General features: G+C 30.9%; 1 protein-coding gene across 1 annotated transcript in view; it reads left to right on the plus strand.

Annotated features, from left to right (window-relative positions):
- The window catches only part of LOC139510829 (uncharacterized), a 193,618-nt gene that overhangs the window by 44,463 nt on the left and 123,004 nt on the right, over nt 1-26,151 (plus strand). The window contains exons 30-40 of the mRNA XM_071297365.1: nt 322-588; nt 1,297-1,560; nt 4,556-4,684; nt 9,822-10,058; nt 10,637-10,660; nt 14,492-14,527; nt 15,516-15,625; nt 18,700-18,770; nt 19,375-19,565; nt 20,379-20,484; nt 21,001-21,017. Of these exons, the coding sequence (XP_071153466.1) occupies nt 322-588; nt 1,297-1,560; nt 4,556-4,684; nt 9,822-10,058; nt 10,637-10,660; nt 14,492-14,527; nt 15,516-15,625; nt 18,700-18,770; nt 19,375-19,565; nt 20,379-20,484; nt 21,001-21,017 (1,452 nt within the window). The remainder of the gene's footprint in view (nt 1-321; nt 589-1,296; nt 1,561-4,555; nt 4,685-9,821; nt 10,059-10,636; nt 10,661-14,491; nt 14,528-15,515; nt 15,626-18,699; nt 18,771-19,374; nt 19,566-20,378; nt 20,485-21,000; nt 21,018-26,151) is intronic.

The following is a 26,151-nucleotide window of genomic DNA, read 5'->3' on the forward strand; positions in this document are numbered from 1 at the left end:
ATCTTTACAATTAAATTTAAATGTTTGGTTTATATATTTATTTATTTCTGATATTGACAGGAAAGGTATATAATGTTTGTTTGTCCGTCTGTTGGTTTCTTTGTCCTTCTGTCCCGCTTCAAGTTAAAGTTTTTGATGAAGTTGAGGTCCAATCAACTTGAAACTTAATACACATTTATTTTATGATATGATCTTTCTAATTTAGAGATTTTACCCCATTTTCACGGTCCACTGAACATAGAAAATGATACTGTAGATGGGGCATCTGTGTGTTAAGGACTCATCCTTGTTATTCCTGACCTAAAATCATTTCTTTTCCAGTATGTGGTTCTAACACATTTGGTAAAGACTGTGCTCAGACCTGTAGCTGTGATGTAACCAATACAGATTCCTGTAATAATGTTGATGGTAATTGTACATGTAAAACTGGGTGGAATGGAGCTACTTGTTCTGACGATGTTGATGAGTGTACAGTTACTCCCTCTATATGTAACACTACATCTAATTCTGAATGTAACAATTTAAATGGTACCCATGAATGCAATTGTGTTACTGGATATCAGAAAATAGCTGATGGAAGTTGCCAAGGTAGGATGATATTTTCAAGTAGCTGTTATTGATGACCCTGTACTTGAACTACTGAGAAAAACATATGTAACAGGCTATTATTTGAACTTGGAATTATTTTCAATTATAGAATTTGCATAATTTCTTGTGCTTGAAATATTTTTAAAATTCCATGTTTATTTGGTATTATAATGTTTGAACCGTTCCTAACACTTTCCGTATAATGTATTTGTATAGATAGTGTTGTACACGGCACAGTACATTCTATTGAAAATGTACTATCTTCTCTTTTGTGCGCAGCACAGAACATTCAAGTACAGAATAAACATGGAATTTTATATAAAATTTCAAGCAGAAGAAATTATGCAAATTCCATAATTAAAAATAATTCCAAGTTCAAATAATAGCCTGTTATGTATAGTTATGAAATATAATATTACAATTGAAAGCTTTACAATATTTTTTTTCTGAACTGTACTTAAAACTTTGGTCGATAAAATGTGTAATTATAATAATGGGTTATTTTTGTCCAAGATAATTGAAATTTTTGTTTCACATAATTTTGTGCTCAATATTCACTTTGTTTTATGCAAATTGGATTAAAAGCAGCATGTAAACTGCTATTTTATTTATACTCTCACCGTAAACTGGCCATTTTATTTCCTGTTCTGTTTGTCTGTTCACATATCTCTACTTTACAACCATCACTATAATGTCTTTTTGTTTCAGAATGTGACAGTGCAAACTATGGAGATAGCTGTTCTCAGGCCTGTACTTGTATTATGGCCAATACAATGGATTGTAACAATGTTAATGGTAGTTGTACTTGTAAAAATGAATGGAAGGGAACCAACTGTGACATGGACATAAACGAATGCGATGATGCAACAACTTGTGACAGCATTCCTGATTCAACTTGTCAAAATTCAGTTGGCTCTTACGATTGTGTCTGTAATGCTGGATATCAGAAAAATGCTTCTAATCTCTGTGATAGTAAGTTTTGCTTATCAAATAGATGTAAACTGATTTAAGTTGATATAAAAAAGAAGATGTGGTATGATTGCCAATGAGACAACTATCCACAAAAGACCAAAATAACACAGACATTAACAACTATAGGTCACCATACAGCCTTCAACAATGAGCAAAGCTCATACTGCATAGTGAGCTATAAAAGGCCCCGATAAGACAATGTAAAACAATTCAAACAAGAAAACTAACGACCTTAGTTCTTGCCACCTTCATCTGAAAAAATTTAAAAAGTAAAGAAATGGAATATGGATTTCATATTTAAATCTCAACATCTCAGTCACCTATATATGATATAAATGTGGATATCGTTTTCAATAAAATTAACGGTACCAATTTTCTTGCATCAGATGCGCATTTCGACAATACATGTCTCTTCAGTGATGCTCGTGGCCAAAATATTTGAAATCAAAAGCTTATATATTCAACATCTCATTAACATCTCATTAATTAATGCAGATATTCTGAAATTTTTTAAAATAAGTGATACATTTTTTTTCAAATTCTATTTAAAACAAAATTATCATGTTTAATACATTTGTTAAAACTTCTGCACAGCAAATGACATCTTATATCATTTCTTGTGAGTATGTCTGTACAACAGAGTAGTTTTAATACGACCGCAAAAGTTCAATTTGGCGGCGTCGTCGTCCGAAGACATTTGGTTTTCGCACTCTAACTTAAGTAAAAGTAAATAGAAATCTATGATATTTAAACACAAGGTTTATGATCATAAAAGGAAGGTTGGGATTGATTTTGGGTGTTTTGGTCCCATCAGTTTAGGAATTAGGGGTCAAAAAGGGCCCAAATAAGCATTTTTCTTTGTTTTCGCACAATAACTTTTGTTTTAGTAAACAAAAAATCTATGAAATTTTAACATATGGTCTATAACCACAAAAGGAAGGTTGGGATTGATTTTGGAAGTTTGAGTCTTAACAGTAACGTTTAGGAATCAGTGGCCAAAAACAGGTCCCAAATAAGCATTTTTCTTGGTTTTTGCACAATAACTTTAGTATAAGTTAATAGAAATCTATGAAATTTTAACACAAGGTTTATGACCACAAAAGAAAGGTTTGGATTGATTTTGGGAGTTTTGGTCCCAACGAATTAGGGGCCAAAAGGGTCCAAAATTAAACTTTGTTTGATTTCATCAAAAAAATGAATTATCAGGGTTCTTTGATATGCCAAATCTAACCCTGTATTTAGATTCTGAATTTTTGGTCCCATTTTCAAATTGGTCTACATTAAGGTCAAAAGGGTCCAAAATTCTACATTAAGGTCAAAAGGGTCCAAAATCAAACTTAGCTTGATTTTAACAAGAATTAAATTATTGGGGTTCTTTGATATGCTGAATCTAAACATGTACTTATATTTTTTATTATGGGCCCAGTTTTCAAGTTGGTCTAAAATTATTATATTAAGTATTGTGCAATAGCAAGAAATTTTCAATAGCACAGTATTCTGCAATAGCAAGAAATCTTCAATTGCACAGTATTGTGAAATAGCAAGAAATTTTTAATTGAACAGTATTGCGCAATAGCAAGAAATCTGCATTGCCCAGTATTGTGCAATAGTAAGAAATCTTCAAGATTTCAAGATTTCAAGATTTTATTGTAAAGCAACGCTCAGACACATATATGTGTAACATGAGGTACATATATACAATGATAAACATGATTTATAACACAAAGGTAACATTCAAAAAACAAAATAAACAATAAAAACAAACAAAAGACAAAAAAAAAATAAGACAAAAAAAAGAAATAATTCACAGTTTTGCGCAATAGCAAGAAATATTCAATTGCACAGTATTGTCCTGTTTTCAAATTGGTCTACATAAAGGTCTAAAGGGTCAAACATTAAACTTTGTTTGATTTCAACAAAAATTGAATATATGGGGTTCTTCAATATGCTGAATCTAACCATGTATTTAGATTTTTAATATTTGGGCCCAGGTATAAAATTGGTCCACATTGAGGTCTAAAGGGTCTAAAATTGAACATTATTTGATTTCATCAAAAATTGAATTCTTGGGGTTCTATGATATGCTGAATCTAACCATGTATTTAGATTTTGGATATTGGCCCATAATAGGTAAATGTCCAATTTAAAATTTTAAGTTTTTAAGTTTAAGTTCTTAGACCACATTCATTCTATGCCAGAAACCTATGTTGTGTCAACTATTTAATCACAATCCAAATTCGGAGCTGTATCAAGCTTAAATGTTGTGTCAATACTTGCCCCAACTGTTCAAGGTTTGACCTCTGCTGTCGTATAAAGCTGCACCCTGCAGAGCATCTGGTTAGATTTATTTTGTACACAGATTTATTGTACATCAGTTTTTATTTATTTTTTCACTAAAATTAATAGAAAATATTGAATAAAATTATCAAGTGGTTCAATTTTTTAAATTGGTTTTGCAGGCCTTGTCTCCAGTTTGTACTCTTTTAATATTTTTGTGTTGTTTTATTGCATAGCATTGATGCAACCATGTGCAATTCTGCTATTGTTTTTTTCCAATTGTTTTTATTCTGCTTATAATTAAACTATCAAACCTTAATAGTTATTAGTAATCTCGTTTGTAAAATGAATAATATTTGTACAAGTGCTATCAATATGTGTATGGGATATCATGCTATGTTGTTCTAAATATGTGATTGTAGAAAGTTTCATCTTAATCATCTATTTGGAATATTATGAATGCAAAAACTCTAGTCTCATTGTACTTCATCAATGGAAAGAATATAGGACCTCAATTAAACAGGAGTATTAGTTGAAGGAAGTTGTTATACAGAATAAACTATGTAAATAATTATAAAAATAAAAAGATAATTTTAAACTTAATTATTTTCACAGGCAATGAAGAAAAAATACAGAATATGTTGGCTTTTTTATACTAATTCTTTTACACATTATGACTTTCTAACAGATCATGGCATCATTTAACTTTTTCTTGTAGACATTAATGAATGTGGTAGTATTAGTTTGAACAACTGTACAGAAAATGCTTCCTGTTTTGATACGGATGGCAGTTTTGATTGTGTCTGTGACTCAGGGTATACTGGTCAAGGAGACGAAAATTGCACAGGTTAGTTTATTTTATGATATTTATTTCATTTGCTACTATTATAATTTTATTGTCAAGCTTGTTGATCTTAAGATATGCCTAGTTTCCTTTAATCTTTTCTAAAATTCGTTTTGACTTTCACTTCCTTAAAGCATTTGATTAGTTTATTATGTAGATTGCAGCAGAGTGCACAGTTAGTTTTGCTTTGCCCCCAAAAATACATGAATTTCATATATATTTCACATCATATTTCTTTAATTTGCTTTTGAAAATTTCAGTTTCAGAGGAAGTTATAAATAGTGAGACTATATGTATAGTCATATTTCAAATTAGTCAGTGTTGTTCATTGTTTGTGTTTTTATGTCATCTATAATAAACATACTTTTTACTACTCTTATACTATTGTTTTAAGTGAGGTATTTTAAACATTTATATTAGAAAAAATACATTATCATTTGAATGAAATAGTTGTAAACACACAAATTGTAACAGTTGACAATATTTAGATTTAGCATAAAATTATATTATACATTTATACTCAGTCAAGTTTTTTTTATACATAGTTATATGTATTTTTACCAGTTATTATATTAATAAATTAGAACATATTTAACTATTATAACTGAAGCTGTTACAACTGTTGAACCTGATACTACACAAACAACAGAAACTATTGAGTCAACAGCGACAGAAAAAGGTATCTTTTCCTACCATTTGAAATTTTTTTCTTGCAGTTTGTCAATTTCAAAAATTTGCCTAATTGTGTGGTTTTGTGGTTAATACATCTTTCATAGCATTTTGAGAGGAAATTGAAATCTAAAGCAGCAAAAATGTGATAATTATTTGTTTGTTGGTGAAAATGAGACAATTTGGATGATTGAAAAAAAAATAAAAAAAAATATGTACATCATTAAATAAAAGTTTGTCTAATAAATTATCATTAATTTATAGGATATTTTGATAATAAAAAATACAAATAATAAAAGCACGGCAGTCATTATTGTGCTGGATGGATTTGTATCAAAATATGATTTGATTTTCATTTCCTCAATAATGTTGGGGACTGGTTTAGTGTTTAAAATGCAGGTCTTTGCACAATAATTTTTCTATTCAGAAATGACATATATTTTACATCATATTTCTTTAGTTTGATTTGTAAATTGAACACTTTCAATGAAATACATTAGAAGATAGTAAAAGATTATTTATAGACATTGCTAATTAATCTTTAGTCAGCTACAATAAGTAGAATTTTTACAAACAGTAAACTTACTACAATTAATGTAAAGAATGCATTCTAACTATTTTTATAAGAAGTTAGTATTTGCATTTGAATTAAATAATTGTAAAAAAGTCGAGAATAATGAGATATACACATATAACTGTAATATACTGAAACTAATCTTCATATGTAGTAGATGTTATTATTTTTTTTTACATGTAATTATATTGATATTTAACAACCTTTCATTACTATTATAAATGAAGCTGTCACAACAGTTGAGACAACGTTTGAAACTTCACAAACAACAGAAACTTCGGAGTCAACAACAGCTGAAAAGGGTACTGGATCTACCAACAATTATTCAAGAACCACAGCAGAAAGTGCATCCACAAAAAGCACTGCAACTCAAACCTCTGGAACCACCACAGAAGGCACTGCAACTGAAACCTCTGGAACCACCATAGACGGCACTGCAACTGAAACCTCTGGAACCACCATAGAAGGCACTGCAACTGAAACCTCTGGAACCACCACAGAAGGCACTGCAGCTCAAACCTCTGGAACCACCATAGAAGGCACTGCAACTGAAACCTCTGGAACCACCACAGAAGGCACTGCAGCTCAAACATCTGGAACCACCATAGAAGGCACTGCAACTGAAACCTCTGGAACCACCACAGAAGGCACTGCAGCTCAAACCTCTGGAACCACCATAGAAGGCACTGCAACTGAAACCTCTGGAACCACCATAGAAGGCACTGCAACTGAAACCTCTGGAACCACCACAGAAAGTACTCTAGCCACTAGTCAAAGAGAAACTTCAACAGTCATTGGTACTACCATACAAAACACTGCAACACAAGGTGTCACAACCATACAAACCACTGAAGTTTTAACAAACAATGGTTTATCTACACATAGTATAGATATCACATCAGACAGTGTCACTGCAACTCAGAGATCTGAAGCCACTACAGACAGTGTCACAGTCATTACTAATACTGAAGCCACCACAGAAAGTACCACAAGTTCTATAAACACTGTACCACAAGGTACTGAAACCAGTACAGAAAGAAGTATGACCACACAAGACACTCAAACCACAACATCTATGCCGTCTGGTACACAGACAACTGCGGATTCTGAAGTGACAACACAAGAAATATCCACAGTTGATTTCTCCAGTAGTGAAGGTACTTGAGCATTCTATCCATGCTCTCCTCAATATAATGATTTTTGGTGATTTGCTGATTTCAAATTTCTTATGTTAATTTCTCTCTAAATTCTACTTTAGAGGCGTTTTGAATCTGGGTTTTAATGGTACTTCTTCTTTTTCAAAGTTTTTATGTTTAAAGTCGTCTCCAGAGCTCAATGGCTGTCACATATCAAAACACTATTTAAGTTTCCTTCATTGACTTCTTTAAAATAATACTTTTCCACATTTATTCAACTTTTACTTTAAGGGAAGAAAGTTTTTTTTCTCAACAGTCACTACCAGCTGTTACTAATTTCATTCAAAATTTGTTATAGATTTCATTTTACGGGAGATTCTGTTATGATTTTGGTTTCTTTTTCATGTTTTGTTCTTCATTTATACTGAATTAAATAGGGTTTAAACTTTTTTATGTCACAATTTATGATAACTAAGTTGATTAAGATCAGTTCCATATCACATAAAGTTAATTTTGCATTTTATGTTTTTAGTACCTTTAATTGTTTTAAAACTAAATAGTTTGTATAAGATTTATTTATAATGTACCTTATGTTGAGAAAAGCTTTGTCCTAATTTGTGTATACATGTCAATTGTAGCAACATCATCAACAGTTCAATCTACAGGTAAAAGAAATCAACCTACCCAATACCTGAGTTTGCACAACATCTTATCTTATTAATCATTGTGTGAACAATCTTCCCAGGTGTGACTGAATCTATGTCTACTTCTTTTTTACTTTATTTTCCATATTTTCATAAACAATCATCTATTACAGACTAGGGGAATAGCTCTGGTAGCATGGATTGAGGTGATTGCATACAGACACATAAAAACACTTCAGCTTCCATTTTTACATTTTAATCAGAAAAGATAACATCACAAACATTAATACAAATTACAGGCAAAAGGGAAACAACTCTCTCTTACACACAGAAACATACTCCGACCATACATACTGATATATAAAACATCAATAAATACAGGTGTAGTTGATTGAATCATAACTAAACCTTCATACACAAAAAAAAATAAGAAAAGCGTTATTAAATAATAATGGTAAATTAAGGAACAAGATATCTTTGCTTCTTGTCATGTTTTCATGGATGATCTTCTAAAGATAAACTTGTTGTTTCCAACAGAAATATAACTTTTTGAGAGACTAACAATTATAGCCATGGCCTTTGACCAGAATCTGCATTCTCTCTCAATGTATTTTATTGTTTCTTTTCTGTTTGGAAAGAAGTTAATGTGAAGATTGTGCCTGTTGAATTTTTATTTCATGTTAAAACCATCATTTCAACGTTTCCTTTCATCTTTCACCTTTCTTCATTAACTTGGAATGGTTTAATCTGGTGTGTGTGTGTGTGTGTATACAGTACTATTACTGTACAAACTTATAATTATGTGTTCTCCCCTCCTTCCGAAATCAAATTTGTTTTTTGATTGCTTATATTTTATTGTGTTCATAAACTATTGTTTGTTATAGTTAGTCAGATGTTATATGATTTTCAGTATCTTGTTTATCTACTCCTTTATAACGTTTTAATTATACTTGGTTTTTTTAATCTGTATGTTTTACTGTAAGATTCAGCAGAATAATTATCCAAGTTTAGATGAAGAGTCCTGCAAATAAATCAAGTAGTACTTTTAAATGAACACATATTGCCATTAAGGAAGTTCGCTTGTCATGTTTTTGAATTTTTGTCAGATTTTGGGAATCCTCTGGTTTTATCCATTTGAATGCCTTAAAAAAATTTGCCCATGGACCCACATTTTTCTTATTATAAATCTTTTACATGTATCATTATACGCCATCTGTAAAAGTCTTATAAAATCTTTGTTATTTTTTAATAGTTTTTGAGGACTTAAACTTGTCAATGATAAAGCTATGAAAAATCAACAGAGAACATTTTACTGCCAAAATTTCAATGGCTTATATCTCCAAAACAATCTTGTTGGATCAATTATACATCAAAAACACAAGAATCTTTGGAAAAGAAGAGCTATGAAAGATTTTTTTCTAAAATAATAACTAAAGATTGATAAAGACAGACAAGTACAACATTTCAAAAGTCTTCCCCGAATTTGACGTGTTTGAGAATTCTATATTTATATTCAGCTGATGTCTGCTCTATGGTTAGGTTGTTGTCTTTATGACACATTCCTGGCCCATTTCCATTCTCAATTTTACATTTGACCTATATTTATTTTTGCTCTTTTGGGTGTTCATAGTGTTATGAAAAGCTTGTAATTTTGAAACTGAGTAGCGAACTTCTTCAAAAGAACATTAATTATAGTTCAGATAAAAAAGGAAGAAAAATCTGCACTATTAGCTTTCTTATATTACGCATGGAGTAAAAATTCATTTTTTGCTTGTAATTTATATATTAAAAACATTACGTTGGTTAAACTTATATAATATTTTGAATTTTATTATTCTTGTTGATACTGATAAAACAGAACATGGGTAAATTATTTTTATACACTTTGGATCATTTTGAATACTTTGCCAATATTGCTGCAGTATATATGGATAACGATTTTAGTAAAGGGTTGATGTGATACACAACAGAAGATCTAATGATCAGGTGTAAGAAGTGGAAAAGCTTCACAAATCCAATGTTGTTCTGGGTTCAAACAGGTGTTTTACGCTTAATGAAAAGAACATTTACATTTATGTTATGCTTGAATTTATCAAAATTCTATTTTGCTACTTAAGCTCTAGAAACAACAACTGAAGGAATCACTACACAAGAAGCTACAACTCTAGAAACTACAACGCAAGAAGCTACAACACAAGAAGCTACCACAACACAAGAGGTGACAACAGTTAAGACAACAACTCCAGAAGCAACAACAAAGGTTGTAACAACAAAAAGTGAAACAACTCAAAAAGCAACAACACAAGAAATAACAACACAGGGAGCAACAACCAAAGATGCCGCAACTACTGAAGGTATCCAAGAACTGAAGTTCAAGATTTTAAAAAAGAAGCTGCATTATTATTATTTTTTCAAAACAAAAATTAAAAAAAGTCATTTTAATTTCTTTCCATATGAAAATTGCAATAGAATGAAAATAAAATTTTTAAAAAGATAAATTTGATGAGAAAGTATTTATGAATATTGTTTTATTTCCTTTTGGTCGGATTCATTTTAATCTTTATTAATTAAGTTCTATAACTGCCTAGAAGTTGGAAGTTTAAATTTTTTTTAATGAGTACAGATGTGGATTATTCTTTTTGATACAAATGTCCTATACTGGAGAACTTATTTAGGAACAGAAATCCTTCTGGAAAATAATTCTGATAATTGAAAAAGTTAGAACATACACAATAATTTAAGTTTCAATGTACGCTTCTCATTGTGTACAATAAGTAATTGTGAAAGCCATTTTTATATTTAGCATTTTTATTCATTTGTATGTACATACATTTCAAAATCATTTTTAATAAGTGTAATTATATATATTGTTTTGTAATTAGCTAAAATAAGTTGTCTTTGATATTTATGATATGATTTTTGTTGCTTATAGCCACTACTGCAGTCAAAACTACAGGTAAAATCCCTATGCACTCCCCACACCGTCTCATTAGCAATGTATTCTGTATCTTTGTATAACTGCATTTGCACTTGATTATATGGATTTACTTGGTACATACTTTTGTTCTGAATTTCTATCTTTGTGTCATATTTACATAATATTTACATATTTCTTTAGGAAGTTCTTCTTGAATTGTAAAAACAATATGTTAGTCCTAATAATATCCATGTTATGATTCTTTCATATTGTGATAAGATCAAAACAGCTTGTTCGATTTTATCAATTATGAATATAGAAATTAAGAATTCTAAAATGGTGGAAGACTTCTAATATGTAGCTAAGTACTAGTCTGTCTTTTTTCAATCTACAATCATTATTTAAGAAAAATCTTTTATAGCTCATTTTTTTCAGACATTCTTGTGATTTTTTGTATATTTGATTCTACAAGATTTAAATGAAAACCATAAATACATATTTTTTGTTGCATTTACAGTGAGTTGCTTATAGGTGTTACTGTAAAACTTTACATATAGCTCAACCTGTTTTTAAAATTGACAATACAATAGGGACATTTAAATTGACCAGTTGGTATTGTTAGATTTAAATCTACCTTGATGCAATAATTTAACTTTGTTTTTTTTTAACCAATACAGTTAGATTAAGGAATATTATGGTTAAATGTGATTGAAAAATAGTATTGAAGTACCCTTTATGAAAGAGTGTTTATACAGGACGAATAATTCGCTATGCGTGTACCCTTTTTCTTGAAAGTTGATTAATAGAAAAGTTCAATACTTTTGTAAACAAAAGTTTCTGTTATATCTCAATTTCTCATTTAATTATAATATCAATTGAATGACTCAAACTGGCTAAAATTATTGTAATTCTATTTGACCATTCTTAATTCCAATATCCAATGTTTAGCTCACCTGGCCCGAACGTCCAAGTGAGCTTTTCTCATCACTTGGCATCCGGCGTTGTCTGTCGTCATTGTCGTTGTTAACTTTTCACATTTTGAACTTCTTCTAGAGAACCACTGAATGGAATGAAACCACACATAGCATGAATGTTCCTTATGAGGTGCTTACCAAGTGTTGTTACTTTGTAGCCAATCCATCATCCAAGATGGCCGCCAGCAGGAGACTTAGTTTAACATAGGACCCTATGGGAAATGCATGCAAATGACTTCATTTAGAGTACCACTAAATGTAATGAAACCAAACATAGCATGCATGTTCCTTATGAGGTGCTGACCAAGTTTTGTTACTTTGTTGCCAATCCATCATCCAAAACGGCTGCCAGCCGGGGACTTAGTTTAACATAGGACCCTCTTGGAAATGCATACAGAAGTCTTCTTCTAGAGAACCACTGAATGTAATGAAACCAAACATAGCATGTATGTTCCTTATGAGGTGCTGACCAAGTGCTGTTACTTTGTTGCCGATCCATCATCCAAAACATCCCTAGCGGGGGCCTTAGTTTAACATAGGACCCTATGGGAAATGCATACACAAGTCTTCTTCTAGAGAACCACTGAATTAAATGAAACCAAACATTTCAGAAAAAGGGAGAAGGTTTGGATCCATTAAAACGTTTAATCCCGCTGCAAATGTTTGCACCTGTCCTAAGTCAGGAATCTGATGTACAGTAGTTGTCGTTTGTTTATGTAATATATACGTGTTTCTCGTTTCTCGTTTTGTTTATATAGATTAGACCGTTGGTTTTCCCGTTTGAATGGTTTTACACTAGTAATTTTGGGGCCCTTTATAGCTTGTTGTTCGGTGTGAGCCAAAGCTCCGTGTTGAAGGCCGTACTTTAACCTATAATGGTTTACTTTTAAATTGTTATTTGTATGGAGAGTTGTCTCATTGGCACTCACACCACATCTTCCTATATCTATTTTAATAGCATGAATGTTCCTTTCCTTAGAAGGTGCTGGCCAAGTGTTGTTACTTTGTAGCCAAGTTTTATCTTTTTTTATATGATTTCAAAAACCGAAGTAGAGTCAGTTGAGCGATACAGGCTCTTAAGAGCCTCTAGTTAATATAGCTTTCATAAGTATCAAACAGATTTACAGCAACCAAAGACTTGGTTAAAATAAAACTGTTTAATATTGTTAATAGCTATATATATATATAAAAAGAAAATCATAAAAATACTGAACTCGGAGGAAAATTCAAAACAGAAAGTCCCTAATCCAAAAATCAAAAGCTCAAACATATCATATATAATAATTATTATATTTTATGTTATAATATGCTATACTCAGGGAAGAGGATTTTGTAAATCACTTTTTTTTGTAATGTTGTTTATATGTAAATGTAGCTACTTTTATATATATTACATTATTACATTCTGCTCTTATATTGTGTGCACAATACCTACCTATGTAATTCACCACCAAATCATTTTACTACCATTATAATGTATACTGATCTTTATTTCATACTCTGTGCACAATACCTACTTATGTTATTCACCACCAATCATTTTTCTGCCATTATAATGTATCATACATATATACTGATCTTTATTTCATGCTCTGTGCACAATACACACATTTGTAATTTACCTTCACTCATTTACTATATTAAGAATCAGTTTAACATGAAGACATGATAATGAAAAATGAAACAAATTGGACTTCCTCTTCATTTTAAGTTGTCAATCATTTATTCTGTACACTTCTTTTATCATACCAACTCTTTAGATCATTCTATACCGAAATGATATTTGCAGCTCCTCTACTGCATTCATAAAGATCATAGCAAAGCTGCTTTAAATGTTAAGCATTATGATACATGGTCAAACTAAATGATATATCCGTTTTGAGCTTCACTATATGAAGCTATTTACCTGTTGAATTCCTCAATTAAGTCACTGCACAGCCTTTACTCAGATAGTGCTTGAGATGCATTATAAAAGTTAAAAAAAATCACTGTTCACAATTGCATTGCTACTATGTTTCGCTTGCAGAAATTTTATAATTGACCATGATATTTGATTCTTGTCTCACTTTTGAATAATGAAACAGAATATGAGACAATGATGTCTAATTTCTTTCACCATAACGAAAAACTCTATATATAATACAGTAGGTAAAAGAATTTGATAATTATATCTTGCATTCAGTTGCCTTATATTAACATGTTCTCATACTGGCATTTGTCTGTTGTCCTTGATCTCATTTTTATGGTTCAAGGACTGCTTAATAAACTAGTGTTTTTATTATGTGATTTGAAGTAGTTATGAGTAAAACGACAGGTGAATTTTGTATATGGAATCATTGCAAGTTATGTATGCATGTATGTCAGATAGGGTCAAACTGAAATCATTTTCAAAATTCATTTGTCAATCAACATAAAGTTTTTACAATTGGGTTTACTTTGAGACACTGTCAGCAAAAGGTCAGTTATACTTGAGTATTGATGTATGGAATGATTACATGGTGTTCATGTTCATCCTGCAATATTATTTTGACCTCAACTTCATTTTTCCACTAAACTTTGGTCAACCATTAGTTTTGGTGATTAGTTCTGTATACATTTCATAACAGCTAAACTGTATTTGGTGTATATAGAATGACAGTAAAGTCTATATGTCTATATTTCATTGCTTAATCAACATGGACCTCAGTTTCATGGATCATTTTAATGTTGAATTTTTGTTTTACTATATAGATGCCTGTATATTAAGAATTTAAAATTCATTCATAGACAATTATGCAGACAAGACATTCCAGTGTGTGAACTAATGTTAAAGTTTATATGATTACAAATCTCCCAAATGAGATTTTGTCTTAGAAGATGATTAAGGAGTAACTAATTTTGTTAAATTCTATTTCAGTGAGTGTTCCAACAACAACATATACACCTGTATCTGGTAAGTTTTTTATGCCCCACCTACGATAGTAGAGGGGCATTATGTTTTCTGGTCTGTACGTCCGTTTGTCCGTCTGTCAGTCCGTCCGTCTGTATGTTCGTCAGTTCCCCATGATTCAGGTTAAAGTTTTTGGTCAAGGTAGTTTTTGAAGTTCAATCAACTTTAAACTTAGTACACATGTTCCCAATGATATGATCTTTCTAATTTTAATGCCAAATTGAAGTTTTGACCCCAATTTCAAGGTCTACTGAAGTGCGAAGTTCAGGTTAAAGTTTTTGGTCAAGGTAGTTTTTTGATGAAGTTGAAGTCCAATCAACTTGAAACTAAGTACACATGTTCCCTATGATATGATCTTTCTAATTTAAATGCCAAATTAGAATTTTGACCCCCATTTCACGGTCCACTGAACATGGAAAATGATAGTGGGAGTGGGGCATCCGTGTACTATGGACCCATTCTTGTTTTAATTTTATTTATTACACATTTAGAAAAAAGTATTATCATGTAATTCAAATGCTGATGGCTCTTTTGTTATTATATTGTACTTGGAGAACACAAGTTGGATTTCAAACAATATCCAATCCTCGCTCTCATTATGTAACTTATAAGTAGTGGTACTCTATCACCATTTAAATAACTTTCAGTTTAATTTTTTTTTAAATTGTTGTAAGATGGAATACATGAGTTTTGTTTGATGTAATAATATTTTTGTTTAAATCACTAGTTCTCATCTAAATAAAGCTTAAAATTGATCTGAGGAATAGCATTCAATATGTGATGTTAACATATAGCATTTTTAAGTATTCCCTTTTGTAACAAATAAGATGCAAGACTTCTGATGATTTTCTGATTCCTGCTTATCAATTCATATTTGTATCTGACAGTCTGTTGCATTTTAAGTATTTCTTTAGTATCATATTATGTCTGAATTATGAATCTGAACTACCCAGATTTTAATATTTTGATATCTATTAACTTTTTTTTATAGGTGAATTAAAAGTAGAAGTAATCCTTACCATAGATGTAACGCCAACTGGAGATTTATCCAATGAAAATACTCCTTACTATCAAGAATTAATAGCTGAGACTTTGACAGTTGTAAGTTCAAAATACAACGCCCATGAAGGTCTTGTATGGTCCAACAGAACCTCATTGATTGTTATTATAATTATATGAAAGATTGCATATTATGATATATTATAGTATAGATTTAAGAACTAACTTGGAAAAGGCATTTTTGTTTTCATGAGAAAATGCGGTAATTTACACCTTTGTATCAATAAAGAACAATACAAATGGTATGGGGAAAGCAGAAAAACCAGAACTCAAAGAAGACTACACCCTAACCAAGAATTAGAATTATAATGGAACAAACAAAAGACAACAAACCATATCTCTGTCTTTACATTGAACAACAAGAATCCAACTTCCTTAAACCTGTGGTCTTCCAACTAATAGCACCAACTTAAATCTTCTATCCAGTCAGTTACATTTTTATGTTTCAGTGACATATGCAGTGTCTATATTTCACAATAAAAAAAATATACATGTTGTACATAGATATTCTATAAATAATGGAAAATAATTAAAATCTTAACATCATTCAGAATCAAACTTATAAGCAATTCCAGTTTGAAACTATCATTGGGTCACATTAATCAGATGACATTTTGAAGACCTTCAATTTTATACAAATATATCATGCTTACAAGGGGTATTTTTGGCAAATACCCCTTGTAAGCTTGATATATTTGTTTAATTCCACCGAATGTCCTTTGTTTCTATCTTGACCTCGAAACCGGTATTTCTTAAAAATACCCCTCGTAAGCATGATTTAAATGTTTAATTCCACCAAATGCTTTTTTTGTATCAGTATCAGTCTTGACTTCAGTTTTTGTTTGTAATCAGGTCCTGCTTGACTGTTTAATATTTGCTACACCAAATGCTTTTTTGTATCAGTATCAGTCTTGACTTCAGATTTTTTTTTGTAATCAGGTCCTGCTTGACTGTTTGATATTTGCTACACCAAATGTTTTTTTGTATCAGTATCAGTCTTGACTGCAGATTTTATTTTGTAATCAGGTACTGCTTGACTGTTTAATATTTGCTACTTGTATATGTATATGAATTAATCGGCTGTTCTGTGTTCCTCACTGTACAATAATCTTGTTTCTAAACTAAATTGTTAATAGCCTGGTAGCAAGTTTTAATTGTATTACATAATGGATTTTTAGTGGGGCAAATTAAATGACACAACTTATGATAAAGCCGGACAACAATCGTGACTTAAACAAATTAAACTTACTAACTACTGTGTGACAGGCTCAAATGTCACAAAATCCTACCAACACAAAATGTGATTCAAGATGAAGAATAGCAAAAAAAACCCCTTTAAAAATGAACAATATTTTCAATGCACATGCTGGGGATACTATCTTGAAATTTCTGTTGGATATAGGTACTCCAAACTAACAGTGACATCTGGACGAAGAACAGCAATAAAAGATACATTCATGACTTTCTTTGTATATGTTTTATGAGTAACTTCGAGTTGCAAAAGACGAAATTTGGACTTTCTGATTTCGAATTCATATTTATACACTTAGGCACAGTATAACACAAATCATAATATATGTTTGATAATTGATATTAAATATTTCAAAATATTTTCAACAAATTAAAATACATGTGACGAGTCAGTAACCTGTAAATGTAAGATTTAAAATTCCAGCAATAGACTTTCAAATTAATAGCGCTTTAGGTCAAAAAGTCAACAGACGCATCTAAATGTTTATGACTGAACCATATTAATGGTAACATTGCAGTCGTGAAACATGAAACCAGATCCTGTTGAATTAGGTGTTTTCACCTGTTGATTTGTGTTTGGAATATTTGTGATATCGGATAACGGCTGAAGCTCCACTTCTCCCTGCACAATTTCATCAATTATTTCAGCAGTTTGTGAAGCGGAAAGAACCAATTCATCCTCCGTCACACTGTTGTCGAATTCTACAATCAGATTTTCACTTTGAGTTTGAGTAACTGTGGTAAATTCAGACACAAATTTAGACATTTCTCGTTTCTGTTTATTTGTTGTGTCACGGCAATAAGATTTGATACTTTCCTCACTACGGGGGCCAGATATAGTGATAATGTGACGTCCTTCAAATCCTGCTTCATTCAAAAGCGTAATGCAAGTTGCACGAACGCAATGGTTACTATAGACTTTGGACAAACTGGCAGCTTTAGAAATAGAAGTCATGATATCACCAAGTGGATTTTTACCCAATGGCTTGTTTTGAAACCAACTATTACCATCCTCATCAAATCCATCCTTAGGTCTTTGCAATAGCGCAGAACAATTTGGGTTTCTTTTCTCTGAATATTTAACAAAGGATGCCAGTGGGCACATTGCAGTTTTTGTTTCATATATCCTACCACCTTCGGGTTCAAATTCCTCAGTTTGGTCATCCTGATGATTTTTAGTTAACTCTGATGTAACTTTACTAACAAAGCGCTTACCAGAATCATTGGTTAAAATGTCAAAATCGGACACTTTCAGGTCTCTCAAGTTTTCTTGTCCCTTACAACAAAAAATACAAAATGAGTTCAAAGAACACCTTGTTAAGAAGTCCAGTAGGTATGTTAGGATTAAATACATGAGGATGATTGTAAAGTTTGACTATATCACCTTTCTGAATACTTGGTTTATGTTGAATCTTTCCCTTTCCTTCTTGTCTCATTTATTTACACATGGCTTTGAATGCATCTGCAATGATATCAAAAGATTTGCTAACTGGTGGATTTCTGAGAAACCTATTCAAGCTCTGACGAACCACTAAGGAACTGCTACGAGTATAGAGTTCTCCGTTGTGGCGCCGCTAGAAAATACCCCGGCACATGGAATTCTGTAAGGACAAATTCCCCAGCAGAGAAAAAAATCCCAATAAATACAAAATTGGTGAAAAATACCATGTCTTTCATCCAATCAAAAGACAGCATTAATACATGAGGTGGAATTAACTGTATAAACACATATGATACCAAAACATTGTAAAAAGTAAATACAAATTTCTAAGGATATATACAACAATTTTTATGAATTTAAATTATAATATGATAATTAAACCTTTTTAAGTGTTTGAAAACATTTTTATTTTTTTATTTTTCAGTTGACAATTTACTACAATTCTTCAGCTGCAACAAAAGACAATTTCATTAAAGTAGTTGTGTATACAATAAGGTAGGAGAAGCTACACATATACTTTATATTTCCTTGTCTAATGAGAATGGTACCAATACAAATGTCCTTATCAATCACTAAGGAGTTTTGTTTACAGCTGTTCCAAACATTAATGTCTCGCAGATTTAAGAGTAATTAAATAGTGGTTTAATGACTTATATTTTCTGATACCACCCTTATAAAAATATATATTTTATGGTCGAATCCAGGATACACTCGAAAAGTTTTGCTTCTCAAAGTGTGGGAACCCTGTAGTTTAAGAAGATTGATAACAAGTTCTGTTCAGGTTTTCATGACCTAAATGTTATATTCCATGTTTGACTGAATATGAAAAGTTTAAAAAATATTTCAAAAGTTTTTTGTTTTAAATTAGTTTTATTTTAAGAAATGTGAATAGGATAGAAATTCAAAATTAATTTAGATTAATGCAATAGTAGTTGTAGGTCCTAGATTGTAAAAAAGAATTTTTAAAGTTCATACAATACATGAAATTAATCATATATAACCTCTTTATGTCTCATTAATCACTATGTAAGCTTTTCTGTAGAAAGTATTGAAGTTGTTGAAATTTTAGCTTTGAGCAATATTTTTTATTTTTTCTCAGCCGAGGAAGTTTAGTTGTGAATCATGCAGTCATACTGAATTCAACATCTACGACTGGCCCAAATCAAGTTGCTGCTGCCACTAATAATATTGTAAATGGGGGTGCTACAGTGACATTTGGTGCAGGTCAAACCACTCCAGTTACTGCTGGTGCCTCTACTGCTGCCATTTATGCACCAGGAGGAAATAATGGTACTTCATTTATTATACTCATACTAATTTCCTTTTCTATTCCTAGGCTAAGTAATTTCTTTGGATAAGATGATATAATATAAATTCCAACAGCAGTATACTACTGTTGCCTTTATTTATTTCCTAATATCAACTTAATTATAGAAATTAAGACAAGAAAGCAAATTGGCACAATATGATTTGAAATTCTATTTTTTTTTACTTAAGTATTAGAAAAAATAATTTGTTCTAAATACTGAGTTCTACTAAAATGTAGGTTAGAGGTTAGATAATTTTCAATGCCTAAAAATGTTTAATCACTTATAAACTTTATTGCAAGATTTTTTAATACATTTTGTACTGCTATTTGAATGTATTTTATATGTTTGAATATAATATTTGCTACATTCATAGTTATGATAAAAACTAATTTTGATCTACCTGATAACAAACTTTATATCAATATGAACTAAAAGTGAAAGACCTCAGATCAAAGAATTATTTGAATCTGTAATAAATTTGAATTCAGGAAAATTGATACAAAAAAAAAATGTATGATGAAAACTAAGCCATCCAAACGGGGTTATAGCCATGTGAGCATGGCCAAGGCAAATTTGACTTTCTCTGATATTTCAGTATAAGCTAAATAATCCCTATAGCCCTGTGTGTGTGAGCATGCCTAACCCTGTGAAGTTGGGTTAGTTATCATCATACATTTCTTGTCATTTTCCTGAATTTAAAATTATTCCAGATTTAACTAATTCTTCTGTTTTAGTATGATTGTTTTATTTGCTTTGATGAATATATATTAATATTTTGGAATTGATCTTACAGCTACAGTTACAACATCTACAACTATTTGTGGCACATTCAATACATTGAACACATGTCCAACAGGTCAGGAATGTTCTATCGCTGGTAATGGCGTACCCTATTGTGCGTAAGTAAACTTATAATTTATTTGTAATCTTTATTACTGTTAAATAAAAGACTTATTTTTCTTTTATTCGACTAATAGTTCTTGAGTGAAAAGTATTTATCAAATATGCATGAGGAAAAAATCTAAAGTTAATGAGAATTTTTAACGTCTCTTAAATTAAAAATTTTGAATAAGGCCTCACTGTAGATCAGACTAATAGAAGAAATATTCCAAATGACAGTAGAGAGTTCCATTGTAGATATTTAACAGATACACTAATTATGAGGAAATCATTCTACTCTTTATAATGATAAATATTTCATAAAGCTATGCTTTACACAACCCTACTAAAATGACTTATTTTTATTAATTTGTAAATTTTTTTTCTGTTTCATGAAGAGTTCTTGAAATAAATGTATTCCGAGGTTCAATTTTTTTCATGGCATTTTTTATCAGTGACAGTTATAATGTAGTTTTTGAGTTTTACAAATATCTACTATAAAGAAGTATTAAACATATCTTTATTTTTGTTTTTAGGCCAATTGAGAGTACAGGTAAGTTTTGATAACGATGAATCATACAAAACAAATGTATACCTTGATAATAGGATATAAAGTAGCTGCCAATAAAAAAATGATAAAATTACAGAAATTGCTATAAACTGGAAAAATTCCTCAATTATTTAAATAATGAAAAATAGAATCAACAAAAAAAATGCATCACTCGCAGCAAGCTTATGCATGTGTAAAATAAGAGTGAGAAGATTATCAAGGTGGCATTAAAAAATCTTTAGTGATATTGATACCAAACAGAAAAATAAAGAAAGAGAAACAAGTTATAACAACAATTCACCTTATAGTCTGGGTCTTGACAGTAACATACATTTTAAAAAAGTTCTCAGAAAATTAATTTTGTAATTCAAATAATCTTTAATAACTTTTTTTGAGATGAAATTTCAAATTAATCATGAAAAACTGATCTGTTTATTTTTCTCATATCTGTCTTTTCATGACCACATTTGATGTCATTGCTCACTTTATAGTATTTGTTGTTTGTTTGACAGCTGATGAATAGCAGATAAAAGTTGGAAGTGTCTGCTGATAATAAGTTGTTCATGCGTTGGTTTTTTACTGATATATAATGCCTTATCATTTCATTTTACAACTTAAATGTGTTTACCTAACATATTCTAGCAATTTGTTGATATTTCATCTTATTTTCAACTTCAGATAATTTTCCACTGATAGTAGGCCTTGGCGTTGGAATTCCTTTGTTTTTCATCGTCCTAGCCTTGATCATAGTTCTATGTGTATATAACAGTAAACGTCATAAAAGTAACTCGTTAGACGATGATGATTTAGACAGGTAAGAATATAATAAAACTATCACGTTTAATTACTGTAAATGCAGTAGGTATAGATTGTAATTACTCAAACAGAAAACCATTTACTGTTTTGACAAATCCTCATTTGGGTGAAAAGGTTACAATTTTAATCACATGCAGCCAGGAACACATAGTAAAAATCAGTTAAGTCAATCAAAGATAACCCCTTTTATTGGTTGTCAGTCTGAACCATTTTAAGTATATTTGTAATAGCAATTTTTATATTCTGTTGATATAAGAAATGAGTTGAAAATTCTGCTTATTTGAATAATAAGTAAATGATGTATTACATATTAATAAAAACACTAAATCAGGTGCTTGCAAATTGTGCTACATTCAAATAACTTCTCTAAAATATCTTATTGCATAGGGTTTTTTCTAAAAAAAAAAAAAAAATCCAGTTTTTTGATGATTGTATTGAATTAAACTAAGATATCTCAAAAACACAATTTTATTGTAAACCTTCAACTGTTTCATTTTCAAATTGTACAGTGTATGCATCCAATATTTATTTGCTTGTCTCCAGTATATATAGTCTTTTGAACATATAACTAAAAAAATGGCATTTATATTTCATTTTTTCCCTTACAGAACAATGCCTGCTCATGAAGGATTTTTCAGTGGTGCTATACCTGGTCGATTCAATAGCTGGAATCGCCCTGGTGACAGTGCATTCCATGGTCGTTGGGATGATGAGTCTGTAGATTCAGAAAGAGGAGCATATGATAATGAGATGTTGCGTGGAAAAGATCCCTATGGTAAGTCAATGCTAGAGTTAAATATTAGAAAAAAGAAAAATCCCAAAAATACTGAAATCAGAGGAAAATTAAAAAAAAAGTCCCTTACCAAATGGCAAAATCAAAAGCTCAAACATTTAATGTGGAAAATGATGGATTAAACCAAGTGTTAAAGCTAGCTAAACCTCTCACTTGTATGACAGTTGTATCAGATTTCATTATATTGACAATGATGTGTGAACAAAACAAACAGACATAATAGGTAAAAATGTCAAAAATAGGGATACAGCAGTCAAGGAGTTATCGCAAATGAAGCAAATAATGATATAAAAAATAATTAAAATAAGTGTTTACAATTGTAATAAAAAAATAAGATTTTAAAAAGTTTTCAGATTTTATCATATTTCAGTATTCAGCAATTATAAAATTAAATATTTAAAAAAAAATATATCAATATTTAATTACAAATTATAACATGAATTTTTGCAGTCATTTTCTATGAAATACCACCAAACAACTAGTAACCCTGTATCCTATATAAAAAAAAAAGCCATCAGCTAAGCCAACAATTTATTTATCTCTGATCACATGCTTTATTTGACTTGAAACAAAAGTTTAAACCCCAAAAAGAGGAGGGCATCACATAAAAAATGCTTAACATAAAAGCAAAAGTAGTCCAACATGAGGCCTGTGTAAAGGAGTCGCAGCTTTGGTTTTAGAAGAATTGTAAAATTTCATGAAGAAAACATATATTGATAAAACCTATCAATTGAAGCATGTCAGTACAGAAACACAAATGGGTAACCCTGATTGTAGTAAACCTGTATGATAAAACCAGGTTTTTGGTGCAAATAACATATATTTCTTGATTTACCCTTACCAGGTGCCCAATTTGAGAAGTCACAGGATACATAAAAGATAAATAAAGTAATAACCTTTACTTGTATGTCTGAAACATCATATCTTGTCAAGATACATTGCTTTCTTGAGGTGATCTTAAACTTAACATGAAATGACCATTGATCAACATTAAACACAAATTTTAGCCCAGTTCTCTATCTTCCTGCTTAGCGGTACAGATAACAATTATTTAAGAACAAGAACCAAAACTCGAAACTAATTAATATATTAAGTTTTTCTTTTTATAGTGTATGATAACAATAAAGGAGGAAAACCTGCTTCATTTTCATGGGATTTTATTTTCCAAAGTTTACCTGGAAATGGTCAGGTAAGCATATCAGAATATATGATGGTTATTGAATTAAATTGTAACAAAAATGTGTGTTATATTTTGAAAAGTTGACAGCTTAATTACGGATTCATTTCTTTAAGAATTAATGAAGTCCTTGTTATGTGGGTTTTTTTTAAATACGGGGTAGCGTATTGAACACTTTAAAGCAAAATTTAAAAAAAGATTAGACAGTGCTATATTGTTCTATAGAATGATGGAATGATACTTTTGATTTTAATAGATAGAGGGTGTATTAAATACATGTTCATTTGCAAATTATTTTGCCACAAGAACGAGTCATTACACAATCTTAAATCAGCAGTCAGTACATTTACAAAATAAAGAAAATGGCAGGCCAACAGTACTCCTAAAATAAGGTTAAGCAAATTAAGATTGAGTAATATACATCTATGAAAGGGAGAAAAGATAATATCCTCCAACAGGGTTGCTTCTTCAAGAACAGTTGTCACTTACAGTATTAATTGTACATGTCAAAAGAGACATAAAAATGCTTGATATATAGAAGGCTGAGAAGTACTGAAATTTCTGCAAACATAATTAATACCCATAGAATAACACATAGCTTTTTACATATTATAATCTTAAAATGTTTCAAATGTCATAGTGTCCTTGTAATGTGGAAACACACTTAGTTAGAATGCTTAGTCTTAAAATTAAGTGAAACTTTTCAAATTGCATTTGTCATGAATAAACCTTTCTTGTTGCAGTATAATATAAAGAGGCCAGAAACAAATCCAAAACCTAACCCAATTTTTTCGGTAAGTTTAGTATTTATATAGACTTAAGTCATTGGTAATCCAATCCTTTTTAGCTCACCTGGCCCAAAGGGCCAAGTGAGCTTTTCCCATCACTTTGCGTCCGTCGTCCGTCGTCCGTCGTCGTTAACTTTTACAAAAATCTTCTCCTCTGAAACTACTGGGCCAAATTAAACCAAACTTGGCCACAATCATCATTGGAGTATCTAGTTTAAAAAATGTGTCCGGTGACCCGGCCAACCAACCAAGATGGCTGCCATGGCTAAAAATAGACCATAGGGGTAAAATGCAGTGTTTGGCTTATTTCTCAAAAACCAAAGCGTTTAGAGCAAATCTGACAAAGTAAAATTGTTTATCAGGTCAAGATCTATCTGCCCTGAAATTTTCAGATGAATCGAACAACCCGTTGTTGGGTTGCTGCCCCTAAATTGGTAACTTTAAGGAAATTTTTACTGTTTTTGGTTATTATCTTGAATATTATTATAGATAGAGATAAACTGTACACAGCAATAATGTTCAGCAATGTAAGATTTACAAATAAGTCATCATGACCGAAATGGTCAGTTGACCCCTTTAGGAGTTATTGCCCTTTATGGTCAATTTTAAACCATTTTTCATAAATCTTAGTAATCTTTTACAAAAATCTTCTCCTCTGAAACTACTAAGCAAAATTAATCCGAACTTGGCCACAATCATCTTTTGGGTATCTAGTTTAAAAAAATGTGTCCGGTGACCCGGCCATCCAACCAAGATGGCCGCCATGGCTAAAAATAGAACATAGGGGGTAAAATGCAGTATTTGGCTTATAACTCAAAAACCAAAGCATTTAGAGCAAATCTGCCAGGGGAAAATTGTTTATCAGGTCAAGATCTATCAGCCCTGAAATTTTCAGATGAATCGAACAACCTGTTGTTGGGTTGCTGCCCCTAAATTGGTAATTTTAAGGAAATTTTACTGCTTTGGGTTATTATCTTGAATATTATAATAGATAGAGATAAACTTTAAATAGCAATAATTTACAGCAAAGTAAGATTTACAAATACGTCAACATGACTGAAATGGTCAATTGACCCCCTAAGGAGTTATTGTCCTTTATAGTCAATTTTTAACAATTTTTATAAAATTTGAAAATTTTTACTAACATTTTCCACTGAAACTACTGAGCCAAGTTCATTATAGATAGAGATAACTGTAAGCAACAAGAATGTTCAGTAAAATAAGACGTACAAACACATCACCATCACCAATTTTGTCATGAATCCATCTGCTTCCTTTGTTTAATAATCACATAGACCAAGGTGAGCGACACAGGCTCTTTAGAGCCTCTAGTTTAAAGACAAAGTTAGTTTAATTTTATAAATTAAGAACATGAATACACATTTTTAGCTCACCTGGCCCAAAGGGCCAAGTGAGCTTTTCCAATCACTTTGCAACCGTGGTCGTCTGTCGTCCGTCCTCCGTCGTCATTAACTTTTACAAAAATCTTGTCCTCTGAAACTACTTGGCCAAATTAAACCAAACTTGGCCACTATTATCATTGGAGTATCTAGTTTAAAAAAT

Source organism: Mytilus edulis, chromosome 2 (genome assembly GCF_963676685.1).
Source record: "Mytilus edulis chromosome 2, xbMytEdul2.2, whole genome shotgun sequence".
Classification (NCBI taxonomy): domain Eukaryota; kingdom Metazoa; phylum Mollusca; class Bivalvia; order Mytilida; family Mytilidae; genus Mytilus; species Mytilus edulis.